The sequence below is a fragment of the Rutidosis leptorrhynchoides genome, chromosome 10 (assembly GCF_046630445.1).
Source record: "Rutidosis leptorrhynchoides isolate AG116_Rl617_1_P2 chromosome 10, CSIRO_AGI_Rlap_v1, whole genome shotgun sequence".
NCBI classification, from domain to species: Eukaryota; Viridiplantae; Streptophyta; class Magnoliopsida; order Asterales; family Asteraceae; genus Rutidosis; species Rutidosis leptorrhynchoides.
Window position 1 is genome coordinate 49,493,343 of NC_092342.1, and position 20,432 is coordinate 49,513,774.

General features: G+C 35.8%; 1 protein-coding gene across 1 annotated transcript; it reads left to right on the forward strand.

Annotated features, from left to right (window-relative positions):
• The first annotated feature begins 1,073 nt into the window (after positions 1–1,073).
• LOC139870260 (uncharacterized) lies at positions 1,074–1,645 on the forward strand. Its single transcript, XM_071858094.1, has 2 exons — positions 1,074–1,155; positions 1,200–1,645. The coding sequence occupies exons 1-2, from the start codon at positions 1,074–1,076 to the stop codon at positions 1,643–1,645; spliced, it is 528 nt and encodes a 175-aa protein (XP_071714195.1).
• Positions 1,646–20,432: the final 18,787 nt, after the last annotated feature.

A 20,432-nucleotide genomic window follows, 5' to 3' on the forward strand; every position in this document is an offset into this window, starting at 1 on the left:
CTTTATATATGTGTGGGGTTATACAACGGCATAAACTTTCCCCTTAGCTCGGTAACGTTTAGTCATTGGTCTTTGAACCGGTGAACGCGAATCTTAGATATGGATCCATAGGGTTTGACATCCCCACTCGGGCTAGTAGCGCTACCATTTAACAGGTGTTTAATACTTCGTAAACATACGCACTCGCCAAGTGTACTTTCAGGGGATTATAAACTTTAAGTTAGTTACCAAGTGCCCACGGTTAAACATATACTTTTCATACTGTTTTGAAACGCTGTTGAAGCACTGAAATCTCGTGGCCTACCTTACATACTGTTATACTTAAACTATAGCTCACCAACCTTTGTGTTGACATTTTTAAGCATGTTTTTCTCAGGTGCTTAATGTTGCTTGCTTCCGCTGTTGTACTAGTCATGCCTTGTAGACACCCGATGCGCTTGTTAGAGTTATCACCGCATGAAACGTTTTATTTGCATTCAAACTATGTTACCTTTTGAAACAATGATTTGTAACAACCCTTGGGTCACGTACTATTACTAATTGCTTCTGTTCATTGAAGCATACTTTTGTTGTAAGACATTTGATGTTGGTTAAGACATCACCTTTATTCACGAATGCAAACTTGTTTTGAAACCGCATATAGTATTTGACCTTGTAATGATCCTGTTGTTGATGATTTGTACACGATGGTTTTGTACGGGACATCACAGAGGAATCATCCGAACTTCAGCTGGAACAACAACAACACATTGAATGCACCAAATTAACACCAAATCTAATACCCGAACAAATTTCAAAACAACAACCAATATCAAATGCAAAACCAAAACCAAAACCAAAACTTGTCTCAAAATAATCAACAAAGTCAATCCTCAAGCACGGATGCTAGGATGGAGTCATTCATGGAAGAGATGAAGAAGACTTTGGAAATTTAAAATAAGTCAATTGCGGCATTGGGTAAGCAAATTGGTCAAGTGGCGGAGAAAAAAGAAACACGAGAATCGGATACAATTCCGAGTTATACATTGCTTGACCCGAATCATGAATCACAAGGAAGAGGACATGAAGTGAACATGGTGGGCACTTTAAGGAGTGGAAAAACATATGATAACAAGGTAAAAATGCCCAAGAAATTAGAAATCAAGTATGCTCCAGGTAAGTCTCCGATTTTAACTGATTTATGTAATGATGCTAATGAGGTTCCTGTGGATTTGGGGTTGATAATCTTGAAGATAAATCGAAAATTTTCAAAATTGGGGAAACGGATATGGAGCCTAATACTATTCTATTCCCCAAGGCTCTAGAGTCCCCGAACCAATTCACTTATGGGAAAAAGGGACCAAAAACGGATGATATGTGGGAGACCTTTCAACAAGTAAAAATCAATATTCCACTTATTAATGCAATCAAACAAATTCCAGCATATGCTAAATTTTTAAAGGATTTGTGTGTTCAAAAACGGAAACTAAATGCATCATTGCCCAAAAAGGTAAAATTAACTGAAAAAGTGAGTGCGGTCATTTCTGGTTCACTTCCACTGAAGTTTAAGGACCCGGCGACACCATTAATTTCGGTTACGGTGGGTAATGTTAATGTCAAAAAGGCTTTATTGGATTTGGGGGCTAGTATTAACATACTTCCATGATGTTTTGTTGACCGGTACGAGTTGGGAACTTTAAAACGAACTAATATTCTCATCCAACTTGTGGATCAGTCAATGAGAACTCCAAGGGGTATGTTGGAAAATGTGATTATGAAAGTGGAAGACTTTTATTACCCGGTAGATTTTATTGTTATGGACATTGTGAAAAGTTAGAGTTAATGAAGATTCTCACAAAGCGAGAGAATGAGGAATCTTCTACAGTCCTAAAATTAGCTGAAGTAAAGAACGAGTCGCGTGCACGACTCCGAAATAAAAACTGCACGAACCTATGTGTAGAGTTTGTAAGTCTCCTTTATTTTATTTTTACTTTATTTCTATTTTATTTATTTAGTTAAATAAACTTTGTGGGTATGTTCACTGCAAGCCCTCACGAGACAAAACTCATCCACACGAGGGAATCGGGCAGTTTAAAGGCTTCTTGCACACGCTAAGTGCAAGCGGGATCCCTATGAAAGTGGGCTAGTTAGATTTTATGTTTTCTTGTTGTATTCGTTTTGTAAGAATAAAGTTGGGTGGAAGGAAACATGTTCATGTGATGAAATCTGGGAAGTTCGTGTGCTTAATACGGTTGTATGGAAGTTGATTTTATCCTCGGGTAATATTGTTCTTTTTCTTCTTTTCTTATTCAATTTACTCACTTTTGTATAAAATTTTTTTAACATGCATACGAGGACGTAACATGACTTAAGTGTGAGTGTGTGTGTGTGTGTGTGTGTGTGTGTAGGGGGGGGGGAGGAAATTTGCACATTTGGCTTAGCTTGAAAATGATTGTTGTTCAAAGGTTTTATGGAATAAATTTTTTTTAATTGCCTACGTGGTCAAATTTTTAATTTTAAGGCCATAATTAAGATGTTGACCCATGAGAGTACCCATAGTGATTAAGAATTAACCTGGAGTTTTAGGACTTAGCCGGTGAGGAATGATAGTGTTAGGCAATCTATTGAATGCATTTGACCTTATTGACCTCGATTAGTTAACTTTAAGAAGTTGTATTTTCATGGAGAACAGAAAGGATGAAAATGAGATCCCATTGTTGTATTCTAGGTAACATGAATGATAAAGAAACACCTTAGGATTTTCTTTTTAAACCAATTTTTTTTATTTTACACCATTTTTAAGTCAGTCCACCCAGGTCGTTAGTACACAATTGTGTACTAGAATCAATTAGTTACCATTAGTAGCCTGAGCATTTAAAATGAAAACCAAAGAAAAACCGACTTCCCATTCCTACCCTTAATTTTTGGTTATTAATGTCAAATTTAATCATACTTTATGTTGTTTAGACGTAGTAACATTAGGTGACAACGCAACTCATTTTTGCCAAGACATAATTGGTTTAAATTAGAATTTCAATTATAACTGGCTATGATGTTATAGTGTTTGTGGCTTTTTGACTAATTCGACTCAGAGTGGTCTCCTAGGTTCCACATTGGATTCCACGATTTACTCATTGGTACATAAGTGCATAATCATAATAATCGTCACTGGTGCAACCCTTGTAGAGTTTACTCTTTCCTAGGCAAAGGTCGAATGGAAGTTCTTATATCACAAGCTATGACAATGATATTCACCATATCCCACATCTATTACCTATATATCATGGTCACCATCAACACACATTTACTGTTACGCCCTAAATGTCTTAAATATGTATATATTGTGCTATCATGAAAAAAAAAAGAGAGGAGGAAGTGAAAGAGACGAATTTAAAAAATATGCCAAAAATTGTGAAACGAGTGCCCTAAAAAGCGTGGACTACTGAGGCATAGTAAAAAAAAATTGATGAAAAAGAGAGTAGAAGAAGAGTATGCCAAAAACTGTGAAACGAGTGCCTTATAAAGCATGGACCACTGAGGCATAATATTCGTTCTCTTTGAAGCGTAGTGTAAAAATTAAAGTAAGATTTCTCATAACTTCACAAAAGTACCTACACCTTTCATGTAATGCCGCGTAAAATGGGCAATGTAATCAATATCCGCTTTACCTGGCTTGTGGTATAAGGTATTTCTAACTAGACTTAGGAGGTTCATTGGTATAATTGAAATTAATCGTTTTTAACGAACCTTTATGCACTTAATACTAATGTATACAAGGGGATGAGTTTGGTTAGTTACGAAGTTAAGGAGGATAAAAACACAAACATATGCATGATTCTAGTTATAGTTGACATTCCGATTTAAGTTTAATTATCTTTGTACGAATGAGGGTCACGTTAAAATTTCTAAACCTTATAAAGTTTGATTGGTTCAACATTCGTAACCGCTTTACACCAATTTTTATCCGAGTCATGGCTAAGCTAATAAACCCATTCCGGATGTAATTTAACCCATTTTGTGTTTCTTTACATGCTACCTAGATACATTTGTATTTATTTTTTAAAAGATTAAGTATGGTTCATGAGAAAGTTTGTGAAGAATACTTGTTTTAATTTAGTTCTAAGTGTTGATCCATTTGTTGATTTGGGAAATGATTGAGGCTTATAATGTTATCATAGCATTAGAATTAGTAAGTTGAGGAAATGTGCTATGAGAAACATCTTTTGGTTTGATGTATTAGAGGTGTAAAATTATTTGAGGTATTGAGTGATTGGCCCGAGTTGCCTTTTAGTTAAAATTGTTTTGCGAAAAGTTGTTTGAATGGTAAAAATAAGATCACCTGGGTGTTGTTGTCTTATAGTTAAAAACAAATTTGCTTGAGGACAAGTAAAAGCCAAGTGTGGGGGGGTTTGATCGATCATTGTTTGACACGATCGTTTGTACTTAAACATGATAAAAGTGATTACATTTAAGTGAAAAACAAGGTACTTTGATGAGATTTCATGTATTACAAGTGTGAAAAGAAGTTATTGCAAAAAGGTGCAAAAAACGGCATTTGAAGTCGAGTTGTGAAAAAAGTTGGAAAAATCAGAATATTTACACTGGAGTAAATTACGCCAGCTTTCAAGTTTTTACCCCAGCTTTTTACGCCAGTGCAAATATGGGCGTAAATTACGCCAGCCCGGCGTAAATTACGACAATGCAAGTTTCAAAATCAGGGAAAAAATCATTTTTGGGCGTACAATTACGCCAAGTTTTTACGCTAGTACGATTATGGGCGTAAATTACGCCAGGGTGGCGTAAATTACGCCAATGCAATTTTGCTGATGCCGGATTTGGAGAGATTTTTGCTTTGGGAACAAGTTATTCATTCCCTATATGAGGGAAACCCTTAGCCACGAATTAGACACCTTTTTCCTCAGTTTTTAGAGCCCTAATCACATACAAAAACATCACAAAACATCATCAATCAAGGATTCAAGTCAAGATCAAAGGTGCGTTCATCATGATTCATCCTTCTATCATCGTGTTTATCATCAACATGCAAGGCTAATCTCCTTACGTTATTCCTTCCATTGAACAATTGTGTATTTATGATTTCATTCAAGTATTATTGTGATTCATAATTTGTAATGAAAAACTCTTTTGATTTATGAATTTTTCAAGTTATTATTTAATGCAAAATTATCGAATTTCATTATTGCAAGACTTATTATTGTGAATTGATAGTTGTTCTAAATCCACTTAGTGTTAATTTAGTTAAGGATAAAGACAAGCTATATAATTTACATGAAAGTGCCCAAGATAGTGTTTTGATAATTTGAAGAACTTATGTCTATGTAAGTTACATGAAAACTTGATAAAGTTTAATACTTGTTTGAATGAATCGTACCAATTGGGATTTGGAAGGGATAAAGCTTTTAATCCATTGATAACAACTTTACATTTTTAATCTTTTGCTTATGCTTTTTTGCTTTAAACCATTAAAGCTTTAAGTTTTCTTGTTTAATCTTCTTAATTAGTAAACGTGCTTTAGTTTAATCAAATCAACTCCTGAAAATTGCTTGCTTTTAACCACAATTTCCCGTGAAACAAACCTTACTTGCCCTAACTAGTTTAAGGTAATTAAGTTATTTTTGACGGGTACTTCGACACCCATCAATCATGTTAAAGGTGTTCTATACTTGTCTCAATCTAAGTATATTGAGAAAGTGGTAGATAAATTTAATGTTGATAAAGCAAAGGCTCGTACTATGCTTTTGGGTAGCACGATAAAGTTATCGAAGAATCAATCACCTAAAACAGAAGAAGACAAAGAGGAGATGGAAAAGGTTTCGTATAGATCGACCGTGGGAAGTATTATGTATGTCATGGTTTGTACGATACCGGATATAGCTCATGCATTGGGAGTTGTAAGCCGTTATATGTCTAATCCGGGGAAGGAACATTGGGAAGCGGTTAAATGGTTGCTTCATTATTTAAAAGGTACTTCTAGTATGGGATTTTGTTTCACTAAGGGCAATGTTATACTTAGAGGTTATGCAGATGCAAATTTGGGTGGATTTAGTGATTCGGGTAAAAGTACTACGGGATATGTGTTCATGGTTGGTAAGACGGCGGTTAGTTGGATGTCTAGACTACAAAGGAGTGTTGCTTTATCAACCACCGAGGCCGAGTATATGGCTATTGCGGAAGCTTCTAAAGAGCTTGTTTGGTCAAAGAACTTCTTGTGTTAGTTGAGTAAAAGACAAGAAAATTGCGTCTTATATTGTGATAACCAAAATGCATTCAATCTCGTGAAGAATCCGGTGTTTCATAATCGTACGAAACACATTTGATTTAAGGTATCATTTTATTCGAGAACGTATTGAAGATGCTACTTTGACATTGGAGAAAGTCCTTGGTATGAAGAATCCCGCGAATATGTTTACTAAGGTGGTGTCAATGGACAATTTGTGGTTTTGCATAGCTTCAACGGGTCTTCTCATGAACTAATGAGAAGGTGGTGACCGACTAGGGAGATAGAGAGATGATGATTCAATTCTAACAAAAAGTGTTGAAGACCTTGTATCGAAAGTCCGTTTATCCGGCGTATGTGATAAGAGTGTGCATGTCCCAAATGGAGTTTGGCAGTAAAGGGTGCTTTGGCAATCTTGGTTAGTTTGGTATGATGGGTTGACAAAATGTGAGTCATAGTTTTGACTATCTTCAAGTGGGAGATTGTTGGATGTGAAGGATATCAAAACAAAAGGATTCGGACGAACATGGGAGGCGCGCCGTGGCCTTGGAAGGCGCGAAACGACCTAGTACATGAAACAGAGCATCAGATTTGGAAAAGGACTGTCCGGAGAATTGCCTTGGAGGCGCGGCGCGGGCTCAAATGGGGCGGTGCGGCTTCGTCTGGCGAGAAGTTTCCAAATTCATGTTTTTTCTTGTTCTCCAAGGTGTTTTTGGCCTATATAAGCATCCTAATGTAACCCTTAGTTTTATCTACGAATTATATCAATAAAATCTCTCTAGTTGGTCCGTGGATTAAAGTAATCGACATTTGATTACATATAGCCACGTTAAATCTCGCGTCTGTAATTCTTTAATTATTGTTCTTTCGTTTGTCGATTGTGGAAGGGTAATTCTCTGGAATTACTATATTGTTTGGGTCCTATAATCCTTACACACTCATATTTGAAAATGATTTTGTACGCCACCCAAATTTATCATTTTGTGCTTTTGGTCACCCATATTAGAAAGTGAGTTTGTAGGCCATTTAAGTTCGTTTGTTTGATATGGCCGAAACGGACGATTTTTATTTGCACGGTGTCTTCGGGCCGCGGCTCGCCAGGATCAGCCACTCGTGGGAGAGGGTACTGTTTTAAATTTATATTTAGCGGGGCCTAAATCTTACTACTCCTTATAAGTAAGGGAAGTATGACCTAGAGTCGTATTTTTGAGATATCAGTAGAATCGAACCTATATTTAAGCCTAAAATAGTTAGGGAGCAGTGGTTATTTAATTTGAGATTTTCTAATTTATAAGATAGATAAAGTTAATGCGATAAAATTCGTAATTCAGATAAGGTTAAAGTGAGTGCATACTATGATTTCATCAGTTATTCTACCGAGATTATGGAATGCTGGCTCATGAATAGGCAGAGGCCTTGTATTCATTACACTGGTCCTAAACGCCCCTGTCATAAGACATGTCACTGGGTACTGCATTAGGCTTGAAGATTCTGAATAGACAGCAACGTCCCTTACCCCCGACGCCTGTGCAGTCTGACTACAGGCATACACGTTCAGACGACTCATCCAATTGAGCGACTCGGTTGGGTGACGTATTAACATTCCAAAATGGTCTAAACTTTCTTAATCATAATAGAATACATTGTTTACCATATCCGAGAGACGTGATGTGTTTGAATGCTTTCGTTAATGATTGGTTTTGAAAGATAGTTAGGCCCTTAAAAAGAGTTCAACCATAAAGAACACCATGGTCAAGTCAAGCTGACTTCCATGAACACGTTCGGTTATCCTAACGGTCTAATCCTTTATGTGTCTAAATAAACAGTTCCTTAGTTAACTAAGAATCCCTCAAGCGGGGTGCAATGCTTGATACCACGTTATGGTGCAGTGTACTGGTCAACACTAACCGGGTTCCATGGCCTTACTTAGCAGAGGTACAACTTATAACAACCGCTATACTTCAGCGTGCACGTACGAAGTTTATATGCTTGGTGACTGCACTAGCATGGTCTAGGACCGACAATGTACTAAGGGTCTAGTTAGATGTTTCACTATGAAAGAGTCCTCAGTCAGAATCCAAAGCTTGATAGACTTACTACAACCGGTGTGCATCAGTCGATCTTACGTTGTATCTGAAATGTCCCGTTCTTATTGATTAAAAACGTTCCATATTAATTGATTTCGTTGCGAGGTTTTGACCTCTATATGAGACGTTTTTGAAAGACTGCATTCATTTTAAAACAAACCATAACCTTTATTTCATCAATAAAGGTTTAAAAAGCTTTACGTAGATTATCAAATGATGATAATCTAAAATATCCTGTTTACACACGACCATTACATAATGGTTTACAATACAAATATGTTACAACAAAATAAGTTTCTTGAATGCAGTTTTTACACAATATCATACAAGCATGGACTCCAAATCTCGTCCTTATTTAAGTATGCGATAGCGGAAGCTCTTAATAATCACCTGAGAATAAACATACTTAAAACGTCAACAAAAATGTTGGTGAGTTATAGGTTTAACCTATATATATCAAATCATAATAATAGACCACAAGATTTCATATTTCAATACACATCCCATACATAGAGATAAAAATCATTCATATGGTGAACACCTGGTAACCAACATTAACAAGATGCATATATAAGAATATCCCCATCATTCCGGGACACCCTTCGGATATGATATAAATTTCGAAGTACTAAAGCATCCGGTACTTTGGATGGGGTTTGTTAAGCCCAATAGATCTATCTTTAGGATTCGCGTCAATTAGGGTGTCTGTTCCCTAATTCTTAGATTACCAGACTTAAATAAAAGGGGCATATTCGATTTCGATAATTCAACTATAGAATGTAGTTTCACGTACTTGTGTCTATTTTGTAAATCATTTATAAAACCTGCATGTATTCTCATCCCAAAAATATTAGATTTTAAAAGTGGGACTATAACTCACTTTTACAGATTTTTTACTTCGTCGGGAAGTAAGACTTGGCCACTGGTTGATTCACGAACCTATAACAATATATACATATATATATCAAAGTATGTTCAAAATATATTTACAACACTTTTAATATATTTTGATGTTTTAAGTTTATTAAGTCAGCTGTCCTCGTTAGTAACCTACAACTAGTTGTCCACAGTTAGATGTACAGAAATAAATCGATAAATATTATCTTGAATCAATCCACGACCCAGTGTATACGTATCTCAGTATTGATCACAACTCAAACAATATATATTTTGGAATCAACCTCAACCCTGTATAGCTAACTCCAACATTCACATATAGAGTGTCTATGGTTGTTCCGAAATATATATAGATGTGTCGACATGATAGGTCGAAACATTGTATACGTGTCTATGGTATCTCAAGATTACATAATATACAATACAAGTTGATTAAGTTATGGTTGGAATAGATTTGTTACCAATTTTCACGTAGCTAAAATGAGAAAAATTATCCAATCTTGTTTTACCCATAACTTCTTCATTTTAAATCCGTTTTGAGTGAATCAAATTGCTATGGTTTCATATTGAACTCTATTTTATGAATCTAAACAGAAAAAGTATAGGTTTATAGTCGGAAAAATAAGTTACAAGTCGTTTTTGTAAAGGTAGTCATTTCAGTCGAAAGAACGACGTCTAGATGACCATTTTAGAAAACATACTTCCACTTTGAGTTTAACCATAATTTTTGGATATAGTTTCATGTTCATAATAAAAATCATTTTCCCAGAATAACAACTTTTAAATCAAAGTTTATCATAGTTTTTAATTAACTAACCCAAAACAGCCCGCGGTGTTACTACGACGGCGTAAATCCGGTTTTACGGTGTTTTTCGTGTTTCCAGGTTTTAAATCATTAAGTTAGCATATCATATAGATATAGAACATGTGTTTAGTTGATTTTAAAAGTCAAGTTAGAAGGATTAACTTTTGTTTGCGAACAAGTTTAGAATTAACTAAACTATGTTCTAGTGATTACAAGTTTAAACCTTCGAATAAGATAGCTTTATATGTATGAATCGAATGATGTTATGAACATCATTACTACCTTAAGTTCCTTGGATAAACCTACTGGAAAAGAGAAAAATGGATCTAGCTTCAACGGATCCTTGGATGGCTCGAAGTTCTTGAAGCAGAATCATGACACGAAAACAAGTTCAAGTAAGATCATCACTTGAAATAAGATTGTTATAGTTATAGAAATTGAACCAAAGTTTGAATATGATTATTACCTTGTATTAGAATGATAACCTACTTTAAGAAACAAAGATTTCTTGAGGTTGGATGATCACCTTACAAGATTGGAAGTGAGCTAGCAAACTTGAAAGTATTCTTGATTTTATGTAACTAGAACTTGTAGAATATATGAAGAACACTTAGAACTTGAAGATAGAACTTGAGAGAGATCAATTAGATGAAGAAAATTGAAGAATGAAAGTGTTTGTAGGTGTTTTTGGTGGTTGGTGTATGGATTAGATATAAAGGATATGTAATTTTGTTTTCATGTAAATAAGTCATGAATGATTACTCATATTTTTGTAATTTTATGAGATATATCATGCTAGTTGCCAAATGATGGTTCCCACATGTGTTAGGTGACTCACATGGGCTGCTAAGAGCTGATAATTGGAGTGTATATACCAATAGTACATACATCTAAAAGCTGTGTATTGTACGAGTACGAATACGGGTGCATACGAGTAGAATTGTTGATGAAACTGAACGAGGATGTAATTGTAAGCATTTTTGTTAAGTAGAAGTATTTTGATAAGTGTATTTAAGTCTTTCAAAAGTGTATAAATACATATTAAAACACTACATGTATATACATTTTAACTGAGTCGTTAAGTCATCGTTAGTCGTTACATGTAAGTGTTGTTTTTAAACCTTTAGGTTAACGGTCTTGTTAAATGTTGTTAACCCAATGTTTATAATATCAAATGAGATTTTAAATTATTATATTATCATGATATTATCATGTATGAATATCTCTTAATATGATATATATACATTAAATGTCTTTACAACGATAATCGTTACATATATGTCTCGTTTAAAAATCATTAAGTTAGTAGTCTTGTTTTTACATATGTAGTTCATTGTTAATATACTTAATGATATGTTTACTTATCATAGTATCATGTTAACTATATATATATATCCATATATATGTCATCATATAGTTTTTACAAGTTTTAACGTTCGTGAATCACTGGTCAACTTGGGTGGTCAATTGTCTATATGAAACATATTTCAATTAATCAAGTCTTAACAAGTTTGATTGCTTAACATGTTGGAAACATTTAATCATGTAAATATCAATCTCAATTAATATATATAAACATGAAAAAGTTCGGGTCACTACAGTACCTACCCGTTAAATAAATTTCGTCCCGAAATTTTAAGCTGTTGAAGGTGTTGACGAATCTTCTGGAAATAGATGCGGGTATTTCTTCTTCATCTGATCTTCATGCTCCCAGGTGAACTCGGGTCCTCTACGAGCATTCCATCGAACCTTAACAATTGGTATCTTGTTTTGCTTAAGTCTTTTAACCTCACGATCCATTATTTCGACGGGTTCTTCGATGAATTGGAGTTTTTCATTGATTTGGATTTCATCTAACAGAATAGTGAGATCTTCTTTAGCAAAACATTTCTTCAAATTCGAGACGTGGAAAGTGTTATGTACAGCCGCGAGTTGTTGAGGTAACTCAAGTCGGTAAGCTACTGGTCCGACACGATCAATAATCTTGAATGGTCCAATATACATTGGATTTAATTTCCCTCGTTTACCAAATCGAACAACGCCTTTCCAAGGTGCTACTTTAAGCATGACCATCTCTCCAATTTCAAATTCTATATCTTTTCTTTTAATGTCAGCGTAGCTCTTTTGTCGACTTTGGGCGGTTTTCAACCGTTGTTGAATTTGGATGATCTTCTCGGTAGTTTCTTGTATAATCTCCGGACCCGTAATCTGTCTATCCCCCACTTCACTCCAACAAATCGGAGACCTGCACTTTCTACCATAAAGTGCTTCAAACGGCGCCATCTCAATGCTTGAATGGTAGCTGTTGTTATAGGAAAATTCTGCTAACGGTAGATGTCGATCCCAACTGTTTCCGAAATCAATAACACATGCTCGTAGCATGTCTTCAAGCGTTTGTATCATCCTTTCACTCTGCCCATCAGTTTGTGGATGATAGGTAGTACTCATGTCTAGACGAGTTCCTAATGCTTGCTGTAATGTCTGCCAGAATCTTGAAATAAATCTGCCATCCCTATCAGAGATAATAGAGATTGGTATTCCATGTCTGGAGACGACTTCTTTCAAATACAGTCGTGCTAACTTCTCCATCTTGTCATCTTCTCTTATTGGTAGGAAGTGTGCGGATTTGGTGAGACGATCAACTATTACCCAAATAGTATCAAAACCACTTGCAGTCCTTGGCAATTTAGTGATGAAATCCATGGTAATGTTTTCCCATTTCCATTCTGGGATTTCGGGTTGTTGAAGTAGACCTGATGGTTTCTGATGCTCAGCTTTGACCTTAGAACACGTCAAACATTCTCCTACGTATTTAGCAACATCAGCTTTCATACCCGGCCACCAAAAATGTTTCTTGAGATCCTTGTACATCTTCCCCATTTCAGGATGTATTGAGTATCTGGTTTTATGAGCTTCTCTAAGTACCATTTCTCTCATATCTCCAAATTTTGGTACCCAAATCCTTTCAGCCCTATACCGGGTCTTCCCGAATATTAAGATGCTTCTCCGATCCTTTGGGTATTTCATCCTTTAAATTTCCCTCTTTTAAAACTCCTTGTTGCGCCTCCTTTATTTGAGTAGTAATGTTATTATGAATCATTATATTCATAGATTTTACTCGAATGGGTTCTCTGTCCTTCCTGCTCAAGGCATCGGCTACCACATTTGCCTTTCCCGGGTGGTAACGAATCTCAAAGTCGTAATCATTCAATAATTCAATCCACCTACGCTGCCTCATATTCAGTTGTTTCTGATTAAATATGTGTTGAAGACTTTTGTGGTCGGTATATATAATACTTTTGACCCCATATAAGTAGTGCCTCCAAGTCTTTAATGCAAAAACAACCGCGCCTAATTCCAAATCATGCGTCGTATAATTTTGTTCGTGAATCTTCAATTGTCTAGACGCATAAGCAATCACCTTCGTTCGTTGCATTAATACACAACCGAGACCTTGCTTTGATGCATCACAATAAATCACAAAATCATCATTCCCTTCAGGCAATGACAATATAGGTGCCGTAGTTAGCTTTTTCTTCAATAACTGAAACGCTTTCTCTTGTTCATCATTCCATTCAAATTTCTTCCCTTTATGCGTTAATGCAGTCAAGGGTTTTGCTATTCTGGAAAAGTCTTGGATGAACCTTCTGTAGTAACCAGCTAGTCCTAAAAACTGGCGTATGTGTTTCGGAGTTTTCGGGTTTCCCACTTTTCAACAGTTTCAATCTTTGCCGGATCCACCTTAATACCTTCTTTGTTCACTATGTGACCGAGGAATTGAACTTCTTCCAACCAAAATGCACACTTTAAAAACTTAGCGTACAATTCTTCCTTCCTCAATACTTCTAACACCTTTCTCAAATGTTCACCGTGTTCTTGGTCATTCTTTGAGTAAATAAGTATGTCATCAATGAAAACAATGACAAACTTGTCAAGGTATGGTCCACACACTCGGTTCATAAGGTCCATGAACACAGCTGGTGCATTAGTTAAACCAAACGGCATGACCATAAACTCGTAATGACCGTAACGTGTTCTGAAAGCAGTCTTTGGAATATCATCTTCTTTCACCCGCATTTGATGATACCCGGAACGTAAGTCAATCTTTGAATAAATAGACGAGCCTTGTAGTTGATCAAATAAGTCATCGATTCTCGGTAGTGGGCAGCGGTTCTTGATGGTAAGTTTGTTCAACTCTCGGTAGTCGATACACAACCTGAATGTACCATCTTTCTTCTTGACAAACAAAACAGGAGCTCCCCACGATGATGTGCTTGGTCGAATGAAACCACGCTCTAAAAGTTCTTGTAATTGGCTTTGTAGTTCTTTCATCTCGCTGGGTGCGAGTCTGTAAGGAGCACGAGCTATTGGTGCAGCTCCTGGTACAAGATCTATTTGAAATTCAACAGATCGATGTGGGGGTAATCCCGGTAATTCTTTCGGAAATACATCGGGAAATTCTTTTGCAATGGGAACATCATTGATGCTCTTTTCTTTAGTTTGTACTTTCTCAACGTGTGCTAGAACAGCATAGCAACCTTTTCTTATTAGTTTTTGTGCCTTCAAATTACTAATAAGATGTAGCTTCGTGTTGCCCTTTTCTCCGTACACCATTAATGGTTTTCCTTTTTCTCGTATAATGCGAATTGCATTTTTGTAACAAACGATCTCTGCTTTCACTTCTTTCAACCAGTCCATACCAATTATCACATCAAAACTCCCTAACTCTACTGGTATCAAATCAATCTTAAATGTTTCGCTAACCAGTTTAATTTCTCGATTCCGACATATATTATCTGCTGAAATTAATTTACCATTTGCTAATTCGAGTAAAAATTTACTATCCAAAGGCGTCAATGGACAACTTAATTTAGCACAAAAATCTCTACTCATATAGCTTCTATCCGCACCCGAATCAAATAAAACGTAAGCATATTTATTGTCAATAAGAAACGTACCCGTAACAAGCTCCGGGTCTTCCTGTGCCTCTGCCGCATTAATATTGAAAACTCTTCCGCGGCCTTGTCCATTCGTGTTCTCCTGGTTCGGGCAATTTCTAATAATGTGGCCCGGTTTTCCACATTTATAACAAACTACATTGGCATAACTTACTCCGACACTACTTGCTCCGCCATTACTCGTTCCGACACCATTTGTTCCTTTCGTTCTATTAACCCCTGGTCCGTAGACCTCACACTTCGCCGCGCTATGACCATTTCTTTTACACTTGTTGCAAAATTTGGTGCAGAACCCCGAGTGATACTTTTCACACCTTTGGCATAGCTGCTTCTGATTGTTGTTGCTGTTGCGGTTATTATTGTTGTTGGGATGATTGTTGTAGTTGCTGTTGTTGTTGTTGTTGTTGTTGTTGTTGTTGTTGTTGTTGTTGTTGTTGTTGTTGTTGTTGGGCCGTTTGTTGTAGCTGCGATTGATGTTGCGATTGTTGGGATAATTGTTGCGATTATTGTTGTAATTGCTGTTGTTGCTGTATTGGTGATTCTTATCACCGTTTTCCTCCCACTTTCTTTTGACTTGCTTCACATTGGCCTCTTCAGCAGTCTGTTCTTTAATTCTTTCTTCAATCTGGTTCACTAGTTTGTGAGCCATTCTACATGCCTGTTGTATGGAGGCAGGCTCGTGTGAACTTATATCTTCTTGGATTCTTTCCGGTAATCCTTTCACAAACGCGTCGATCTTCTCTTCCTCATCTTCGAATGCTCCCGGACACAATAGGCACAATTCTGTGAATCGTCTTTCGTATGTGGTAATATCAAATCCTTGGGTTCGTAACCCTCTAAGTTCTGTCTTGAGCTTATTGACCTCGGTTCTGGGACGGTACTTCTCGTTCATCAAGTGCTTGAATGCTGACCACGGTAGTGCGTACGCATCGTCTTGTCCCACTTGCTCTAGATAGGTATTCCACCATGTTAACGCAGAACCTGTGAAGGTATGCGTAGCGTACTTTACTTTGTCCTCTTCAGTACACTTACTTATGGCAAACACCGATTCGACCTTCTCGGTCCACCGTTTCAATCCGATCGGTCCTTCGGTTCCATCAAATTCCAAAGGTTTGCAGGCAGTGAATTCTTTGTAGGTGCATCCTACACGATTTCCTGTACTGCTAGATCCAAGGTTATTGTTGGTATGTAGCGCAGCCTGTACTGCGGCTATGTTTGAAGCTAGAAAAGTACGGAATTCCTCTTCATTCATATTCACGGTGTGTCGAGTAGTCGGTGCCATTTCCTTCAAAATAGTTAAATAGAACAAGTTAATCATACAGAATATTAAGAGTAGTTAATAGTATTTCGTAGCATAATATGAACTCATTTATAAAAGCTTTTTCTTCATATTAGCGTTTTATAAGTTTTAATTCGGGTAGTACCTACCCGTTAAGTTCATACTTAGTAGCTAATATACAATTCAACTACTACAATTCTATATGAAAAACTGATTATAATAATATTTCGCGTTCAAACTTTTACACAATATTTTACAAACTTACAATACCGCTTATTTTACATATAGCATGAAATATAGCACACAATAAATTTGATACAAGATGGTTGTGAAGATAATTCTAGCTAGTACACAAGTCGTTCAGCAAAGGCAATAAAGACACGTAATTCATACGTCCAGAAACAAGTCATGCATTCTGGTTTTACTAGGATTACTTCCCATCCTTGGTCTTGTGGAACATAACCGTTATGGCCGTTGATAAGACAGCGTGTTGTAACGTTGTCAAAGGGACGAGGGTTACGTAATGTCCAACAGTCCCGTAACAATCTAAAAACCTCATTTCTTACCCCAATTACCGAATCCGTCACTTGTGGAAACGTTTTGTTTAATAGTTGTAGGCCGATGTTCTTGTTCTCACTTTGGTGAGAAGCGAACATTACTAATCCGTAAGCATAACATGCTTCTTTATGTTGCATGTTAGCCGCTTTTTCTAAATCACGAAGTCCAATATTCGGATATATTGAGTCAAAATAATTTCTTAACCCATTGCCTAAAATAGCATTTGGGTTCCCCGCAATATATGCGTCAAAGTAAACACATCGTAACTTATGGATTTCCCAATGTGATATCCCCCATCTTTCGAACGAAAGCCTTTTATAAACCAAGGCATTCTTGGAACGTTCTTCGAATGTCTTACAAACTGATCTTGCCTTAAATAGTTGTGCCGAAGAATTCTGACCGACTCTAGACAAGATTTCATCAATCATGTCTCCGGGTAGGTCTCTTAAAATATTGGGTTGTCTATCCATTTTGTGTTTTTATACTGTAAAATAGACAAGAGTTAGATTCATAAAAAAAATACTTATTAATACAAGCAATTTTTACATATATCATAAAGCATAAGCACACTATATTACATATATTACACCACATGAATACAACTATCTTATTCCGACTCGCTTGTTTCTTCTTCTTCTTCGGTTTTGGTTCGTTTTGCCAAGTTTCTAGGGATATATGATGTTCCCCTAATACGAGCCGTCGTTATCCACATTGGTTCAGAAAAACCTGGTGGTTTAGAGGTTCCCGGGTCATTGTTACAACTTAAGGACTTCGGGGGTTGACGATACATATAAAGTTCATCGGGCTTGGAATTAGATTTCTCTATTTTTATGCCCTTTCCCTTATTATTTTCTTTTGCCTTTTTAAATTCAGTTGGGGTAATTTCTATAACATCATCGGAATTCTCGTCGGAATCCGATTCATCGGAGAATTGGTAATCCTCCCAATATTTTGCTTCCTTGGCGGAAACACCATTGACCATAATTAACCTTGGTCGGTTGGTTGAGGATTTTCTTTTACTTAACCATTTTATTATTTCCCCCACCGGTTCTATTTCTTCATCTGGTTCCGATTCTTCTTTCGGTTCCGATTCTTCTTCTGGTTCCGACTCTTCTTCCGGTTCCTCTTCGGGAACTTGTGAATCAGTCCACGAATTATTCCAATTTACATTTGACTCTTCATTATTATTAGGTGAGTCAATGGGACTTGTTCTAGAGGTAGACATCTATCACATAATATCAAACGCGTTAAGAGATTAATATATCACATAATATTCACATGTTAAAAATATATAGTTTCCAACAAAAATTTGTTAAGCAATCATTTTTCAAGTAAACACGGTCGAAGTCCAGACTCACTAATGCATCCTAACAAACTCGATAAGACACACTAATGCAAAATTCTGGTTCTCTAAGACCAACGCTCGGATACCAACTGAAATGTCCCGTTCTTATTGATTAAAAACGTTCCATATTAATTGATTTCGTTGCGAGGTTTTGACCTCTATATGAGACGTTTTTGAAAGACTGCATTCATTTTAAAACAAACCATAACCTTTATTTCATCAATAAAGGTTTAAAAAGCTTTACGTAGATTATCAAATGATGATAATCTAAAATATCCTGTTTACACACGACCATTACATAATGGTTTACAATACAAATATGTTACAACAAAATAAGTTTCTTGAATGCAGTTTTTACACAATATCATACAAGCATGGACTCCAAATCTCGTCCTTATTTAAGTATGCGATAGCGGAAGCTCTTAATAATCACCTGAGAATAAACATACTTAAAACGTCAACAAAAATGTTGGTGAGTTATAGGTTTAACCTATATATATCAAATCATAATAATAGACCACAAGATTTCATATTTCAATACACATCCCATACATAGAGATAAAAATCATTCATATGGTGAACACCTGGTAACCGACATTAACAAGATGCATATATAAGAATATCCCCATCATTCCGGGACACCCTTCGGATATGATATAAATTTCGAAGTACTAAAGCATCCGGTACTTTGGATGGGGTTTGTTAAGCCCAATAGATCTATCTTTAGGATTCGCGTCAATTAGGGTGTCTGTTCCCTAATTCTTAGATTACCAGACTTAAATAAAAGGGGCATATTCGATTTCGATAATTCAACCATAGAATGTAGTTTCACGTACTTGTGTCTATTTTGTAAATCATTTATAAAACCTGCATGTATTCTCATCCCAAAAATATTAGATTTTAAAAGTGGGACTATAACTCACTTTTACAGATTTTTTACTTCGTCGGGAAGTAAGACTTGGCCACTGGTTGATTCACGAACCTATAACAATATATACATATATATATCAAAGTATGTTCAAAATATATTTACAACACTTTTAATATATTTTGATGTTTTAAGTTTATTAAGTCAGCTGTCCTCGTTAGTAACCTACAACTAGTTGTCCACAGTTAGATGTACAGAAATAAATCGATAAATATTATCTTGAATCAATCCACGACCCAGTGTATACGTATCTCAGTATTGATCACAACTCAAACTATATATATTTTGGAATCAACCTCAACCCTGTATAGCTAACTCCAACATTCACATATAGAGTGTCTATGGTTGTTCCGAAATATATATAGATGTGTCGACATGATAGGTCGAAACATTGTATACGTGTCTATGGTATCTCAAGATTACATAATATACAATACAAGTTGATTAAGTTATGGTTGGAATAGATTTGTTACCAATTTTCACGTAGCTAAAATGAGAAAAATTATCCAATCTTGTTTTACCCATAACTTCTTCATTTTAAATCCGTTTTGAGTGAATCAAATTGCTATGGTTTCATATTGAACTCTATTTTATGAATCTAAACAGAAAAAGTATAGGTTTATAGTCGGAAAAATAAGTTACAAGTCGTTTTTGTAAAGGTAGTCATTTCAGTCGAAAGAACGACGTCTAGATGACCATTTTAGAAAACATACTTCCACTTTGAGTTTAACCATAATTTTTGGATATAGTTTCATGTTCATAATAAAAATCATTTTTCCAGAATAAAAACTTTTAAATCAAAGTTTATCATAGTTTTTAATTAACTAACCCAAAACAGCCCGCGGTGTAACTACGACGGCGTAAATCCTGTTTTACGGTGTTTTTCGTGTTTCCAGGTTTTAAATCATTAAGTTAGCATATCATATAGATATAAAACATGTGTTTAGTTGATTTTAAAAGTCAAGTTAGAAGGATTAACTTTTGTTTGCGAACAAGTTTAGAATTAACTAAACTATGTTCTAGTGATTACAAGTTTAAACCTTCGAATAAGATAGCTTTATATGTATGAATAGAATGATGTTATGAACATCATTACTACCTTAAGTTCCTTGGATAAACCTACTGGAAAAGAGAAAAATGGATCTAGCTTCAACGGATCCTTGGATGGCTCGAAGTTCTTGAAGCAGAATCATGACACGAAAACAAGTTCAAGTAAGATCATCACTTGAAATAAGATTGTTATAGTTATAGAAATTGAACCAAAGTTTGAATATGATTATTACCTTGTATTAGAATGATAACCTACTGTAAGAAACAAAGATTTCTTGAGGTTGGATGATCACCTTACAAGATTGGAA

What these genes read in the sequence shown, in the direction of transcription:
- LOC139870260 (XM_071858094.1), top strand. Translation starts at nt 1,074, where the DNA reads ATGGTGGGCACTTTAAGGAGTGGAAAAACATATGATAACAAGGTAAAA. An exon ending in AGAAATCAAGTATGCTCCAG is followed by an intron (nt 1,156 to 1,199) that starts GTAAGTCTCCGA and finishes GATGCTAATGAG; the next exon opens with GTTCCTGTGGATTTGGGGTT.